The following is a 13564-nucleotide window of genomic DNA, read 5'->3' on the forward strand; positions in this document are numbered from 1 at the left end:
ACGTCACGTTGCGGCTGCCTGCGCGGGAAACTCTGCCAAAACACTGGCCCATTCACGCGGACGCAGCGGCCGGCACATCTCCGCGACAATGTCAGCAACTTTTTCCTTTGGGATGCGTACCTGTTGGGCTGAGTCGCGCTCCCGCAGGGTAACACAACCGTCATTCTCCATGTCACATGTCACACAGAATGGCACACCGAGCTCATCAACACGCGCGTACTTCTTCCCTATTGAGGCACCACTATCATCCGTGCGCGTGGAGATGCCGTGCAGCAACATACGCTCCTTGATTTCTTCCACAGTTCGTATCAACTCCGGCTTCATAAGCAGTGGAAATACAGCCACCTTCTGAGGGGCGATAAGGGGCCGCAGGCCGAACACGGCACGCTTTTCGTTCTTAGCGCTTTCATCTCTACGCACCCAGTAGCTTTGCTCTAACAACGCGTACAGAATGCGTCCCACACCAAACGATGGCTCAATGACACTGGGGATAAAGCTCCGCCCAGTTACCTTAACGTCCTTGTACTCAAACTGCACCATATTTGAAGTAATGGAGGCCGTAAAGCCACGGTCCGTCGTAATATCCACACTCCCTCCGCCACTGAGCTTCTTGCTAAGCTCCACGCACACGTCGTCCGGGGCAGTGTTCAGGTATTCCATCACATCTCCGGCATTCTTCCCAAAAGCTTTGCCAATGGCACCTTTCTGAAGCTTGCGCTGCAGCTGCCGTTCGGTACGGGGTTCAGCAAATTCCTCTCTTGCACATAAATCTTTCTTTGTGGCACCACTGTGCTGAGTGAGATCGTAGGCCGAACGGTCCGCAACGCCAACACACTCTACCCAACCATACGATGTTAACAACTCCGCATCCCAGCAGTCCTGGGCGTAGTGTGCCATCTCATTGCGAAGGTGTTGTCTGAAACGTACGTATCGCGCGCCCACTGCCTCCAAAAACTGAGCAGTCCGCGCAATGAAGTACGCCAATGTTTCGTTATCGATGATTTTCTGTGCAACAGCATCACCCACGGTTGTTTGTACCGGTTCTTGGTTTAGCTCTTGCTGTTTACGTGCCCACATCCAAATCTCAACATCTTTTACCAAGGCAAACTTCTCATGAGTTTTGTCGTTGGGGTTCACAAAGTGCTCAATCTCCGCCAGTGTAAACTCGCGCACACGGATGAGATTTGCGCGCGGTGCTATTTCGTTTCGGAACGCTGTACCTATGCTGGCGCAAGCGAATGGCATTCTCTGCGCATTTCCGGTGTCAAGGAGTCGTTTAAAGTTAAGGATTATTCCTTGTGCGAGCTCCGGGCGCATGTACCCGACGCGGTCACCTTCAGGGCCAATGCTCGTGGAGAACATCAGATTGAACGGAAAGGGATCACTCAGGGCGTTGCCTTTTGGTGATTTGAGTTGTAGTTCCTTAATTGAAGCACGTATTTCCTCAGTTGACATGGCCCCTGCACCAATGCGCAGTCTCTCCAGTTGATCCCGCTGCTCCGATGACAGCTGGGAATCACGCAGCTGTGTCTCACAGTATTCCTCGAGGAATTTGTCCGCGCGGATGCACTCCCCCGTCACCGTGTCACGCACCATCACGTCATTGAAGCGAGTCACATGACCTGAAGTCACAAAAACCTCTTGCGGTGTCAGGCAGGTGGTATCCACTTCACACATGCTCTCCGCCAGTACAAAATGCTGGCGCCAGTGGGCAAGCAAATTCGCCTTCATGGCACAGAGCGGTGGTCCCATGTCGTATAGCCCTGCGGATCCGCCATATGGGTCAAAAGCCAAACCAAAGAAGAAACGACGACGGCATGTGTCCTCAAACTCCGAACGCACTAGACTCTCAAGCTTGGAGGGCAGCCCGGTGCTCATGAGGTAATTGCGCAAACACTTCGACGTTGCAGATAGTGTGTTTTCCCTATTATTCACTTACTTGATGTGAAACAGAGCACCTTATGCAGCTCTTATAGAATTTAAAAAACTTTTACGCGTGACTGCAGGAGTAGAAGTTCAATTGGGGGAAAAGATTAAAGTGCACATGGCAAACAAAGTGAAGAACGAAAAACCGGAGAGTGGGACACCGGGCGCAGAAGTGCAATCAAGCAAATGGGAAATGTGAATTGAGCCTTGCACCTCGCAAGACGCTTACTTATATGCACCCATCAACAAACATATAGTTTGAAACTACACCGGCCACCTCCACTTCACCCTATAAACTTCCGTTTCCAGAATCATTTCTTTTTTTTTTTCGACTTATCTACAAACGCTCTATGGATACGAACCACACGACACTCACCGATGCCTTTTTGTGAGTTTGCTGGAACTCTCACAAACCTCAATTACCGTGATGTTTCACCGTTTTCGAAAAATTGGTTAAACTCACCGTCGCGACCTTTTGAAAACAAATTTAAAAAAAAAAGTCAAATCGGAGATGATAACAAATGCAACGCCACCGCAATCAGCGGTCTGCCCGTACCCCTCAAGACGGCGTTGCAATTCCACCGTGTTGTGACGCCAGGACATAACCAACAAGCCGTTGCATGAGAAAGGGAATGAGCCAAACAAGCAGCATTCACATTGCCGTCTTGTTCACATCATCATCACCGCAATCCCCCTCCCTATTCTTTTCCTCATCGCGCAGGGAAATGTAACATAACGTGTACATTCAAAAAAAAAAAAAAAACGTCACAAAAACAGCCCGCATGGGAGGTAAAATCGAGATAACCCCAACAGGATTCACATCTAAGAATCTCACATGCGGCATATAAGCTGCATGAAAAGTGATACTTTTCACAAAAGGATGAAATTGGAAAGCAAACAGTTAGCGTGCACCGCCGGCACCGATCGTGTACTGGGGCTGCTGAGCCACAAAAAAAAAATGAAAATAGAGTTGGCACACGTAGATGGAGATAATGCAAATGAAGGAATCCAAATCAAGAAAAGTTCTTCCTCAACTGCCTCACACATTCTAGCACGTTCGCATCGAAGTTGTCCAGTTCTTGCTGCTCTGTAGCAAAACGTTGCATCCTTTCCTCCATTTGATCCTCAAATGAGACAAAACTACGTAATTTCGACTGTGTACGCCCGACATCTTCAAGCATACGTTGCACATGCGCATCCTCCTCCAGAAACGCCTGCAGCTCCTGAGCCCGCTCTTTCGAGTGAGATAAATACTCGCCCTTAGCAGCATCCCTTCTCTGTCTCACTCGGGTAAGCGCATCCTCAAGTATCCGCCGTCGTTCAAGGCAGGCATGCAGTTCCTTTTCGATGTCTCTCCTCATGGAAGAACCAATTGAGGCCCCAGAATTTCTCGAGGCTTCCCGACATTTTAATTCCTCTAATTTCTGCTCGATATCCCCTTTGCTTTTTCTTACCCATTCGATATTTTCGCGTATCTGAACCAGTCGCCCCTGTTGCTGATGAAGCACGCTATCCAACAGAGACAAACCAGAAGGCCAAACACCACTCACTCCCTGCAGAATGCTCCTCTCCACACCGCTCAAGCTGTTCGTAACATTACCAGCGGGGCTGGCACTTGTCCCACAATACAAGGTTAACATTGGGCAATCCGTCAGCACCGTTACTTCACCCACACAACTGAACAGCGCCCGCAAACCAGCAGCAGCCGCCTTCACGGGGGCGCTAAAAGCGAAGTGAGAACTGCTCTCCCCATTTAAGAGGGCAGCCACAACGGCGTCGGGAAAGACAATAGAAAAATGGCCAAGGGACCCACCACTTGTTGCGTAGATTTCGCCATCAACGGAACCAGCATTACCCGTAAGTGTACTTCGCCACTGCAGGAGCGGAAGTACCACCCGGTCCCCAGTGTTGTTCCGTAATAGCTCCGATTTTATGGAAGAAGAGGTACCGCGGCCGCAGCAGACACAGGAGCCACCGTCCCATTCGTCTCGGCCGTTGACTGAGAGTTTTACGTAGGCTAAGGATGGTTGCAACGAGCTTGGTTCAATCGCGATACGCGTAGCTCGGAGCGTCAGGGTGAACAGTCTCTGCATTCCCACACGAAACGACACCTCTCCTTTACTGTTGGAACCATGACGCATATGCAGTGTCATTACGGAGTCCTTTGCACATGCCGCCACCAGGTCGTGCATCTGAGCAAGGCACACGCCAATAAGTTCGTTCACGCCACTTCCACTACGGCCGTAACACTCGAGAACTAATTGCGCCGCTTTCGCTGCAGCAAACCGATGACGGACTGGCCACGATAACACAGAACTGGGCCCTGAGTCAAATGTAGTGAAGCAGCAGCGCGAATTTCCGCGGAGAAAGTAGGGAGGTCCATATTGCGCGGTATCGACATAACGGGCTGCGAACCCCCATGCATACACTAAGAAACAATCCTCAGGAGTGTCTGTACCTGAGGGCATAACCCCCTGCTTTCTGGCGGTGCCACACTGAAGATAGGAGTCCGCAAGGAGAAAGAAATTGAAGGGAGAGGGTATGAACAGAACGCAACAAAGAAGACCAAAGGAAAGGGGGAAATGGGGGAAAAACAACAACAATGAAGCATACTGGAGCTTTCTTTCTTAAACGCGGACACGATGTCGCTTCCCCCGCGCGGTTGCTGCGCTAATTTCCGCTTCGTTCCAGGTATATCGCCCCTACTCGTTTAAAAAATATCTATTGCACACATCAACAAAAAGACTTCACTGACGACTCGATACACTGCAAACAAACTGGACATGTCTTACGGCCGCTACAACAAACTTCACAAAGTAATCGGTGTCCACACGGGAGCATGATGACCAGTGGCCTCTCGACACCGTGGCATTGTATACAGTATTGCATTGTAGATTTTGTCACACACTCACCGGAGGTAGTGAGAACCGCATCAGCGTTAAGACAAGTTGTAGCGGAAGTGTCTTCCGCGTTACTAATCGCACATCGGTCAGAAGGTCCATCCGCTCCGTCACTACCGTCTTCCTCCTTGCTCACATCTTTCCCCTTTTGTAGGAGCATCATGCGGAAACCACAAACCTCTCTGTGACCATCGTGTAATTCCGGTGCGATGATTTCTCCACAGTGACGGCACTTAAACTGCAAAAGAAGACCGGTAGCAACCCGGCAAAGGGCGGCGCGGGGTTCACGGCAGAGCGGGCAAAACTGAAGCGCCATCACACACTTCTCACAACAAGATACGTGTCCGCAAGGGAGAAAAGCAAACGAACGCCGTGCCGCGAAGCATACAACACACCATTCTTCCGTATCGTAGTCCCTCGAACAATCATCCCCCAAATCCTGCAACTCCCCTTGTTGCTGTTGTCGTAGATTCCTGAAGTTATTCTCGCGACAAGCTTCCCTATGCCCATCGAAAAGAACGGGATCAATGTACATTCCGCAAACACCACATCTTCTTCTTAGTGGTAAGGAGAATTGACTTCTTCTTGCTTCACCGCGAGCCGCTTGCTGGTGATCTTGATCAGCTCTACGCTGAGAAAAGAACGGAAAGCAACAACAACAGAATGAGGGCGCGTTTCCCATGCATCAAAAAAAAAAAACTCCCCACGGTTAGCTCTCTCCTATGCAATTATGTAGAATCGTGATTGTGTCTAGATTTGTGCAAGTATCGTACGCGGGAATGTTTATGTGAATATGTGTGCGCCTGTGCTCGAAAAAAAAAAAAGAATACTTCGGATGGGTATTGACTGAACTGACTTACTTCTGTTATGTACTGGAAACGTACCTGCAGTGCGCGGTTCGGCGTACGCTCCCTCCCCTTCTCAAAACTGTAACGAGTGTACACCTCGAAGAAAATAAGGGAGAAAAATGAACGATCCGTTTCCTATGGACTGAGGGATTTCCATCATAACAAAACAGATAGAGGATGACCATAAGAAAAAAAACAAGTAAAAGGCCACATAGTGAAGAGAGGCGCCATGGCAACCGTGAAATATGTTGACACCTGCACCCAATATACACACACGCATCAATTATTAAGGCATAGGCACAATTTTTTCCAGACATATCTTATTACCATAAAGACAGTGGTTGGCAAACAAAGAGCATTCTAAACCCCCGATTCCACAGAGGTGCACAGACTGTCGAGTGCGTGGCGTGAAAAACAATTAGTGCTCTAAAAAGTCCTCCCTGCGCCGTAAGCGGCACAGCGCTCGCGCAGCTCCACTGCTGCCTTCTGCAGCTCAGCAAATATACGTCTTAGTTCGGCCAAATGGGTCCGCTTGGCCTTTACTTTCTCTCTCATTTGGGCTTCAGCCTTGCGGCGCGCGTCTAGATTTCCCCTTAGCAAGCCGTTGAGGTACAGGCGCAGCAACTCACTGTCCCTCTCCGCTTCGTTCCTTCTTGCCGTTGATGCTCGCGCAGTGAGCTCCGCCCTCGATTCCGTCTCTCTCACCAAGAATTCGCGCTCGTCTAGCAGCATCGCACGCTCGAAACGAAGCTCCAGCTCCTCCTCACTCATCTCGCGAGGTTCCATCGCCGAAATGCGAAGGGACGAGTGTTTCGACTGCCACTTCTTTTTTTTTTTTTGCAACACAGAAAGGAAAACGGAAGGCGACTTGTGAGATTAGCGAGAAGTTGACACTACAACATGAGCATGTGGCGGCAATCCGCGCAGAGGCAACACATATAGACACAGCTGCAGTGTGGGTTTGATGGAAAAACAAGTACACGTATGACGTCATACGGCACAGGATAAATGCAGGCCACAAGCGCCTACGTCACCGTATTGTCTTCTCTCGGTTGAGGTGGTAATCGGCTTAAAATGGCAGAGTCGAGGAGCCCAATGGGACCAACATCGACAACAGCACAAGTAGACACGGAGTCGAACGTTGTCTACTGGAAATAGGAAAACAAAAAGTAGATGGAGAGAAAAGAAAGTCGAGCGCAAATCACATCACAACTATGACTAGTATGAGAGAAACTCGGTTTCCACAATGGCATTCCAGCGAAGGAAGTTGGTGCTGAGCAGAGGAAGCCGCGATATGTTGGTACCCCCTGCGTTAGTAGACTTCTTCCCGTCGCTGTTTCTTCGCAACATTAATCCTCTCGTACACACTACAAGTTTTGTAGTGAGCCTCTAATAAGTGTAGATTAGTGGCGCAACGGGCAGCTCACAATAGAGAGTAGAGTTCTCATCCCCTATAATAGCGCGGGGCAACAAACCTTGAGTTCACTATTTCCGCCTTCACAAGCTTTCCACGGACGTCAAGCCCCACTTGTTGACCAATATTTGAGTAACTTCGATCAACATAGCCCAGTGCAATGTTACGTCCGAGCGTTGGGGATGGAACCCCGCTCGTGACCACGCCGACACATTTACCCTCCACAAGCACCGGAGTTCCATTGCGAGGGATGGGTCCACGTTCAGGGGCGGCGAGTATACCAACACGCACTCGAGGAACCAGCTCTTTCGCCTTCTTTACCAGTTGCGCCAGCCGCTCATGACCAACAAACCCACCTTCGGTCATACGGTGCTTCGGCACACACCACATGCAGCGGGCAGCAACGGGGTCTATGTCCTCTGACAATTCATGGGAATACAGGTTAAGGCCCGCCTCCGTTCGAAGGGTGTCGCGCGCAGCAAGGCCGGCGGCCTGAACATCAGGGTTTTGCAGCAGAAGCTCAACGATAGGCAAGGCGTCTTCCTCGCGCATAACTATATCGAAGCCATCTTCTCCGGAGTAGCTGCAACGAGTAAGAGTCTTAATACGCATGCCGCGAATGTCCACATCTTGTCTGCCCTGCATGAAAAGCAACTTGTCCAGACCTTCCACATGTGGCGCAAGCGCGCTCGCGGCTTTGGGTCCTTGTACTGTCACAATGGCGCGATCCTCCATCTCCAGCGCAACATCGCCAGTAAAATCGGCAACGCTCTGCCGCATATATGCAATCATCTTGTCCTTACATCCCGCATTCACAACGACTACGAGACGATCGTCATACCTAGTCACAATACAGTCATCTTTTACACCTGCTCGGTCGTTTAGAAACATGGTGAGTGCAGCTTTCCCACTGGGCATCCGTGAGGGCGCGGACGGCGTCAGCCACTCCAAGAACTTCTCACGGTCGGCACCAAACACCTCTACCACACCGAAATGTGACACGTCGAAAATACTGGCGGCCTCACGGGTGTGGAGATGCTCGCGAACAGCTCCCGCCGCATAGTTTATGGGCATGTCGTACCCGGAAAATGGTGCCATGCGCGCTCGACGACCAACGTGGAAGGCATGTAAAGCCGTGTGCCGTAGAGAAGTTGACATAAGTAAATAAGTGCTCCGGGATAGATAGTCGTAACTTGGTGTTTCAAAAAAAAAAAGTCAGGAAGAGGAAGAAAAATGGGCAAGTTATACCACTTTCGTCCTTGAACGTCGGAAAATATCTACATTTATGAGCTCACATACTTACGTACGAGTACACATATTTATATATGTTAAAAATTGTAAGTGCGAGAGTAGCGAACATAAATGAGGCACTATGCTACTCAAAAATACAATGCACAGAGTTGCAAACGCAACCTAAGAACCGCTCACATAGATAAGTGTCGCTTATTGAGAAAACCCATACTTGCTCATAATTTCGTGCTTGCGCCTTTCTAACTCCTCCAACGATAGCAGGGAGACAGAGGAATTGCTTGAAGGGACCGTTGGCTTGGCTTTATGAGGTTGTGCATCACCACCGACAACAAAAATGTCACCTTCATCGGCCCCAAAATCAGAAGCAACTGCTGTGGAACCACTGGCAGCAACGAATGCAATTGTAGGGGAGGTGGTGGTGTCAAGGGGGGTGCGCTCCATCGAGAGAGTGCGCGGTTTCGATCGCAACCCCTCACATGCCAAAAAATTCTCGTCGCGTGTCCCAGCAGATATTCCTACCCCGGAAATACTCGGGGGCACTTCGTCTGCCTTACGCCCACCACCACCCGCGGTTTGGTAACAGAAGTTTCCCGCATCCACCAGCGGCGGTTTCTCTGCTCCCACGCTCTGCCTGAGTGATGCATTATTGGCACCGCCGACGCCCTGCCCAATGCTGGAAACGGGAATTGCTTCCGACTCGCTCCCATCACGCCCACGCAGCCTCTGAACCTCGCAACGCAGCGCATCCATCCGTGAAAAAACATATTTCAAACGTAGACCAACGGTTTCAACAACGGCGCGCGGTGCCACTCCAAAAAGTGGCTCGAGGATATTATTGATAAACCCTGTGCACTCCTCGTTATTAACAGGTGGAGTGGAAGAGCATATGCAGCGAATTCTATCTTCAAGCGCTTCGAGACGCTCCTGCTGTTTATTGACAGCGGTACGCAATTGCTGGATAGTGCTGTCAGCCATGTCAAGCTCGCGCTGCATGTTACGAAACTTGCCCTCAAACAACCGCTGTAGACCTCCAAGGCCATCGGTGTTACTAGTGTTGCTCCCGCTGGAACAGCTTAGCACACGAAAGCTGGACGCATCTGAACGCGTCGTACTGGGGATCTCATTTAATAAGGTATCGTACTCCTCGCGTACTTCCCTCAAACACCTCCGAATTTCGTGATCACGTTGCTGACGCAGAAGCAACAACTGGGCCTCCAGCTGCTCAGTCATCGCCGCAATTTCAGTCGCCACGATCACCCTTTGTTGTGCCAGCAAAAGGTGAGATGTTGCACGTACGTTGTCAAGCTCCTCTCGTAATTGAGTGTTGAGCATATGCATCCTGGACAACTGACTCTGGGATACGCCACCGTCTGCGAGCTGCGGACTTGTCATGCGGAGTGGAGGACGTCCAGACGCCACCAATCCCACGGGCGAGGACCCCACCGCTACGAGGGCATCTTCACCAGCTTGTTCTATGCCAACTGTCGCTGCGCTTCCCCCACAGAGGCTTGCACCAACTAACGGTGATGGTGATGACGATGATGGTGGAATACTAAACTTTCCAATACTAGTGAGGCTCTGAGGCGACTGAAGGAAGTCGGCAACTCGGGGGTCCACCGGATTTGCAAAGTCGACACAAAAATGTGAATTATGTTTTAACCGATCAAGGAAGTAAAAAAGTACCAGTGTGTTGAAGCAATGGCGCGCCTGGCCTGCGGAGAATGCACGGCGATCAAACAAATGCATCGGCAACTGTCGTTGTTCCATGATGTTCTGCAACACATCCCAATTTCTTTCGGCAGAGTCCTTCCCTTGATACGAAATGGCGGAGGCGAAACCACTGGGGAACGATGTAGGAAAAACATGAAGTGCAAGTGCCAAAAGAACCGCACCGTCGCCTAAATCTCTATACTTGCTGCAGGGCCGGATTCCAGTCGTCTCTGCCGCCCACCTCAACAGATCCTTCTTCCCCAGCGTCACCATCGGGGATCCACAATTACCTTCCCCTAAAAATACGGGTGAAAGAAAATAGTTGGGGGAGGACAAACAACGTACGAAGGTCCGGGTGCAATTGACCAAAAATGTAAGTTGGGCATTGGCCGCGCGTTGCTGCAACCCGAATATCCACAACTCACTAAAAAGCGTCGCCAGCGACGCAAAGATAGAGGGATAACTTGGCGGGTGGAGGTAGCAACGATGTCACGTGAATGGACAACACCGCCGTAGCAACGTAAATGAAGGAGTCCATAACAATGTTAAGATAAACGGTCATTCTGATCAACACTGTGTACACCGAACGGATTGTACAGACAATCAACAACCATCCTTATTCCCCCTGTCACCGGACAGTAAGAGGAAAGTATTTGGGGGCAACAGCTCTTGTGATCTCTATTACACGCTTCATCGCTTCGTGATACTTCTGTACAGCACCATCGTCCTCCACCAGCTCCTCCACGATTTCTCCATTTGCCCACAACTGAATTTTATTGCTACCGCTCTCCGCAAAGTGGTACAACCCACGTCCGTGCTTTACATCCTGTCGGTATGAGCCAATAAAGTACTCTGTTTCTTGGGGATTGAAGAAGTACACCCCAACACCGTCCATCTTTCCGTCTCGCCAATGTCCCACATACTTCTTGCCGCTTCGGCCCACAACGTACACGCCCCAGCCGTGGTGTTTGTTCTGTTCAAACTGACCCTCGTACCAGTCACCCTCGGGGTGCTCCCAGTATCCCACACCCTGCTTCTTCGAACCGCTGTATTGGCCACAGTACGTTGCGCCGGATGGTAACTTAAAGGTACGTTCACACAATGCGGCCGGGGCCTCACCCAATGTCTTGGGGGCGACAGCGCGAGCCGCTTCTAGTAGATTATCTATACTCATCATGCACTCTACACGCTGAACCGGCGTTGCTTCAGATTCGCTGTGGAGCACGCCATCAACGTATTCTTGCACCATCACCACACCATTCTCATGGCAATAGAACCCCTTGCCACACTTTTTGTCATCAGTATAAAAGCCCACGAAGCAAGGGGTATAGCTGCTGGAGAAGAAGTAGACTCCTTCGCCATTCATCTTCCCCGACATCCAGTTACCGACGTAGCGCTTACCAGACTCGCTAAAGTAATATACACCGAGCCCTTCCTGCCTGTTGTCCACGTACTCACCCTCATACACCTCACCGCTTGGGTGCTTCCAGTGCCCTCGTCCGTGTCGCTTCGTGCCTTGAAAGGTTCCCTCATAAACAGCCCCCGATTTGTATGTGTAGCTCCGCTTTTGGAGACCCTCCTGATCGCCTACAACTTTGTCTAGCATAAATCTATTTAAACAATCGAACTCCTTTAATAATCAAAGAACGAACACCCGCACACGGAGAGGTATCTGTCTCCCCCACTCGCGTGCCTGTGCGGACCACTGTAGCTTCAATACCACACCTCAGACCCCCGTTTCTACACACCTACCTCCCAGTAGAGGGAAAGCCGATGGCGGTGTTTACTAAAGGAAAGGAAAAGAAAAGGTGTTACGTATAAAGTTGGCTTCTGGGTATTGCAGCTAATCAGTGATTTGGTCTCCCCATCCACCGTTCTGCGGGTTGGTGCCGCAGCTTTTTTTTTTAGGAAAAGTGACGAACCACGGGAATAAAAGAAACGAGAAAACGAAACATAAAGAAAGACAAAGGAACTTAAGTCCGTTCACATAGCACCCCTATGAAGGCACTTCGCTCGCCTCCTTCACATCGTACGCACCGCTCACGACGAAGCATTGCGACTGCATGGATGCCTGTACCTTCGGTTTCTCAAAATAGTACGCAGTACCGTCATGACGATACAGAACGGCATCGTCCACGTCGTTGAAGGGTGACACATTGAGGCGTTTCAGCACTTGTTGCACTTTCTTGTCGTCCCCGGTATTGCGATGTGCTACCTTCACGGTACGGCGTACTGAACCGCGGCCTCCTGTGCGAACAAATTCTGCGCGCCTGCGGAGCGTCTCCTGAGTAATAGAGGGCATGACTCTCTCGTAAACGAAGTCGGTTCACTAGCAAACATTGGTGATAACAAATGATCACAGAAGGAGTAAATTGGGCGGGGAAGAAAAGTGAAGGAAAAGAGAGACGCAATGAGTGGAGGTGGGACAAAACGCAATACATACCGTCCACGGTGCCCACCTTCCGGAAGAAAAGATGGTGAAACCGGCGCACCACGGGGGACAAAGTGTACATGCAAGACAAAAGAGTGTTTAAGTAATTAAAACAAAATAATATACGGAGCTAAAGACCAAAAATGATCCTGTGGCTTAATTCACAAGCCTACGCGTGCATGCCTTAGTAGATACGCTGCGACTTCCCCATAGTCGACTTGATGTACGCGGATTTCAGATTCTGCCAGTTCTTCTTCAACAAAGACACAAGGAAGTTGATCGCCATAACAACATTCTGGCGTACCTGATCCTCAGTCATATCGACATGGCCGACGCATGTTCCAAGGCAGAGCACCTTCTTGAGCTGAAACTTCACTGTGGACTGAAGCTCGAGCACCTTGTCCGGCAGGCTCTCATTCTGCGCACACACCGTAGGGAACTTACCTACACGATGCATGTGAGGGCCGACAAGACGCGGGACTGTCTTAATGATAGACTCCGAACACAAGAAGGCATCGTACTGGTTACACATCTTTTTCACCAGCTTCTTGTTCTTGTTCAGTTTCTTCAGTTCCTCCTGGTTCATGGTCGGGACGTCATTCTTCTTGGCGATGTCCTCGTGCACGAGGTCACAGAGAAGGCAGACAGTCATACGGGGGCGGCACACGTGCGGGAGGCGCACAGAACCAGAGAAACGCTTGTCCTTTTGGGGGTCGTAGTTCTTCAGGTTTACTTGCAAATCAATGCTCTCCTTGAACTTACGCTCCTTGCGATCTTTCAACACATTTTGAATAGCCTCAGAAAGCAGTGCTGGAGGGATCTTCGACATGGCGCCGCGCTGAGAGAAAAAAGCCTAATATTTGGGCAGTAGCAGTATGGTGTTGTTGTTTAAATTTGAGAAAAAAATATGAGAAAGACGAGGAAAAAGTGAAGAGCATGCCAGCAAATCACCGCACAGGCTCGGATGAAACCAGTTGGCAGATTAAGTAGGCAGTGGTTAAAACAAGGAAATTAAAAGCACCGGTGGGGCAAAAAACGGAGTATATCGCTGACCCCTCCACAGTGTCCTAGTATCCTTTTTTTT

The 13564-nt window shown here is 50.2% G+C and overlaps 8 protein-coding genes across 8 annotated transcripts; all 8 read right to left on the minus strand.

The window, feature by feature from the left end:
* Nucleotides 1-3: 3 nt before the first annotated feature.
* Tb11.01.1400 (glycyl-tRNA synthetase, putative) lies at nt 4-1878 on the minus strand (the record flags this gene model as incomplete). Its single annotated transcript, XM_823935.1, has 1 exon — nt 4-1878. The coding sequence occupies one exon, from the start codon at nt 1876-1878 to the stop codon at nt 4-6; it is 1875 nt and encodes a 624-aa protein (XP_829028.1).
* Nucleotides 1879-2939: 1061 nt separating this feature from the next.
* On the minus strand, nt 2940-4394 carry Tb11.01.1410 (hypothetical protein, conserved; the record flags this gene model as incomplete). The annotated part of the gene is made up of 1 exon (XM_823936.1): nt 2940-4394. One exon carries the CDS (start codon nt 4392-4394, stop codon nt 2940-2942), a length of 1455 nt encoding a protein of 484 aa, XP_829029.1.
* A 265-nt stretch (nt 4395-4659) lies between these two features.
* Nucleotides 4660-5508, minus strand: Tb11.01.1420 (hypothetical protein, conserved; the record flags this gene model as incomplete). Its single annotated transcript, XM_823937.1, has 1 exon — nt 4660-5508. The coding sequence occupies one exon, from the start codon at nt 5506-5508 to the stop codon at nt 4660-4662; it is 849 nt and encodes a 282-aa protein (XP_829030.1).
* Nucleotides 5509-7118: 1610 nt separating this feature from the next.
* Tb11.01.1440 (aminomethyltransferase, putative) lies at nt 7119-8246 on the minus strand (the record flags this gene model as incomplete). Its single annotated transcript, XM_823938.1, has 1 exon — nt 7119-8246. One exon carries the CDS (start codon nt 8244-8246, stop codon nt 7119-7121), a length of 1128 nt encoding a protein of 375 aa, XP_829031.1.
* A 285-nt stretch (nt 8247-8531) lies between these two features.
* Tb11.01.1450 (hypothetical protein, conserved) lies at nt 8532-10322 on the minus strand (the record flags this gene model as incomplete). The annotated part of the gene is made up of 1 exon (XM_823939.1): nt 8532-10322. One exon carries the CDS (start codon nt 10320-10322, stop codon nt 8532-8534), a length of 1791 nt encoding a protein of 596 aa, XP_829032.1.
* A 355-nt stretch (nt 10323-10677) lies between these two features.
* Tb11.01.1460 (hypothetical protein, conserved) lies at nt 10678-11655 on the minus strand (the record flags this gene model as incomplete). The annotated part of the gene is made up of 1 exon (XM_823940.1): nt 10678-11655. One exon carries the CDS (start codon nt 11653-11655, stop codon nt 10678-10680), a length of 978 nt encoding a protein of 325 aa, XP_829033.1.
* A 390-nt stretch (nt 11656-12045) lies between these two features.
* On the minus strand, nt 12046-12351 carry Tb11.01.1465 (nascent polypeptide associated complex subunit alpha; the record flags this gene model as incomplete). The annotated part of the gene is made up of 1 exon (XM_823941.1): nt 12046-12351. The coding sequence occupies one exon, from the start codon at nt 12349-12351 to the stop codon at nt 12046-12048; it is 306 nt and encodes a 101-aa protein (XP_829034.1).
* Nucleotides 12352-12664: 313 nt separating this feature from the next.
* Tb11.01.1470 (60S ribosomal protein L10a, putative) lies at nt 12665-13309 on the minus strand (the record flags this gene model as incomplete). Its single annotated transcript, XM_823942.1, has 1 exon — nt 12665-13309. The coding sequence occupies one exon, from the start codon at nt 13307-13309 to the stop codon at nt 12665-12667; it is 645 nt and encodes a 214-aa protein (XP_829035.1).
* Nucleotides 13310-13564: the final 255 nt, after the last annotated feature.

The sequence above is a fragment of the Trypanosoma brucei genome, assembly GCF_000002445.2.
Source record: "Trypanosoma brucei brucei TREU927 chromosome 11 chr11_scaffold01 genomic scaffold, whole genome shotgun sequence".
Lineage (NCBI taxonomy): Eukaryota > Euglenozoa > Kinetoplastea > Trypanosomatida > Trypanosomatidae > Trypanosoma > Trypanosoma brucei.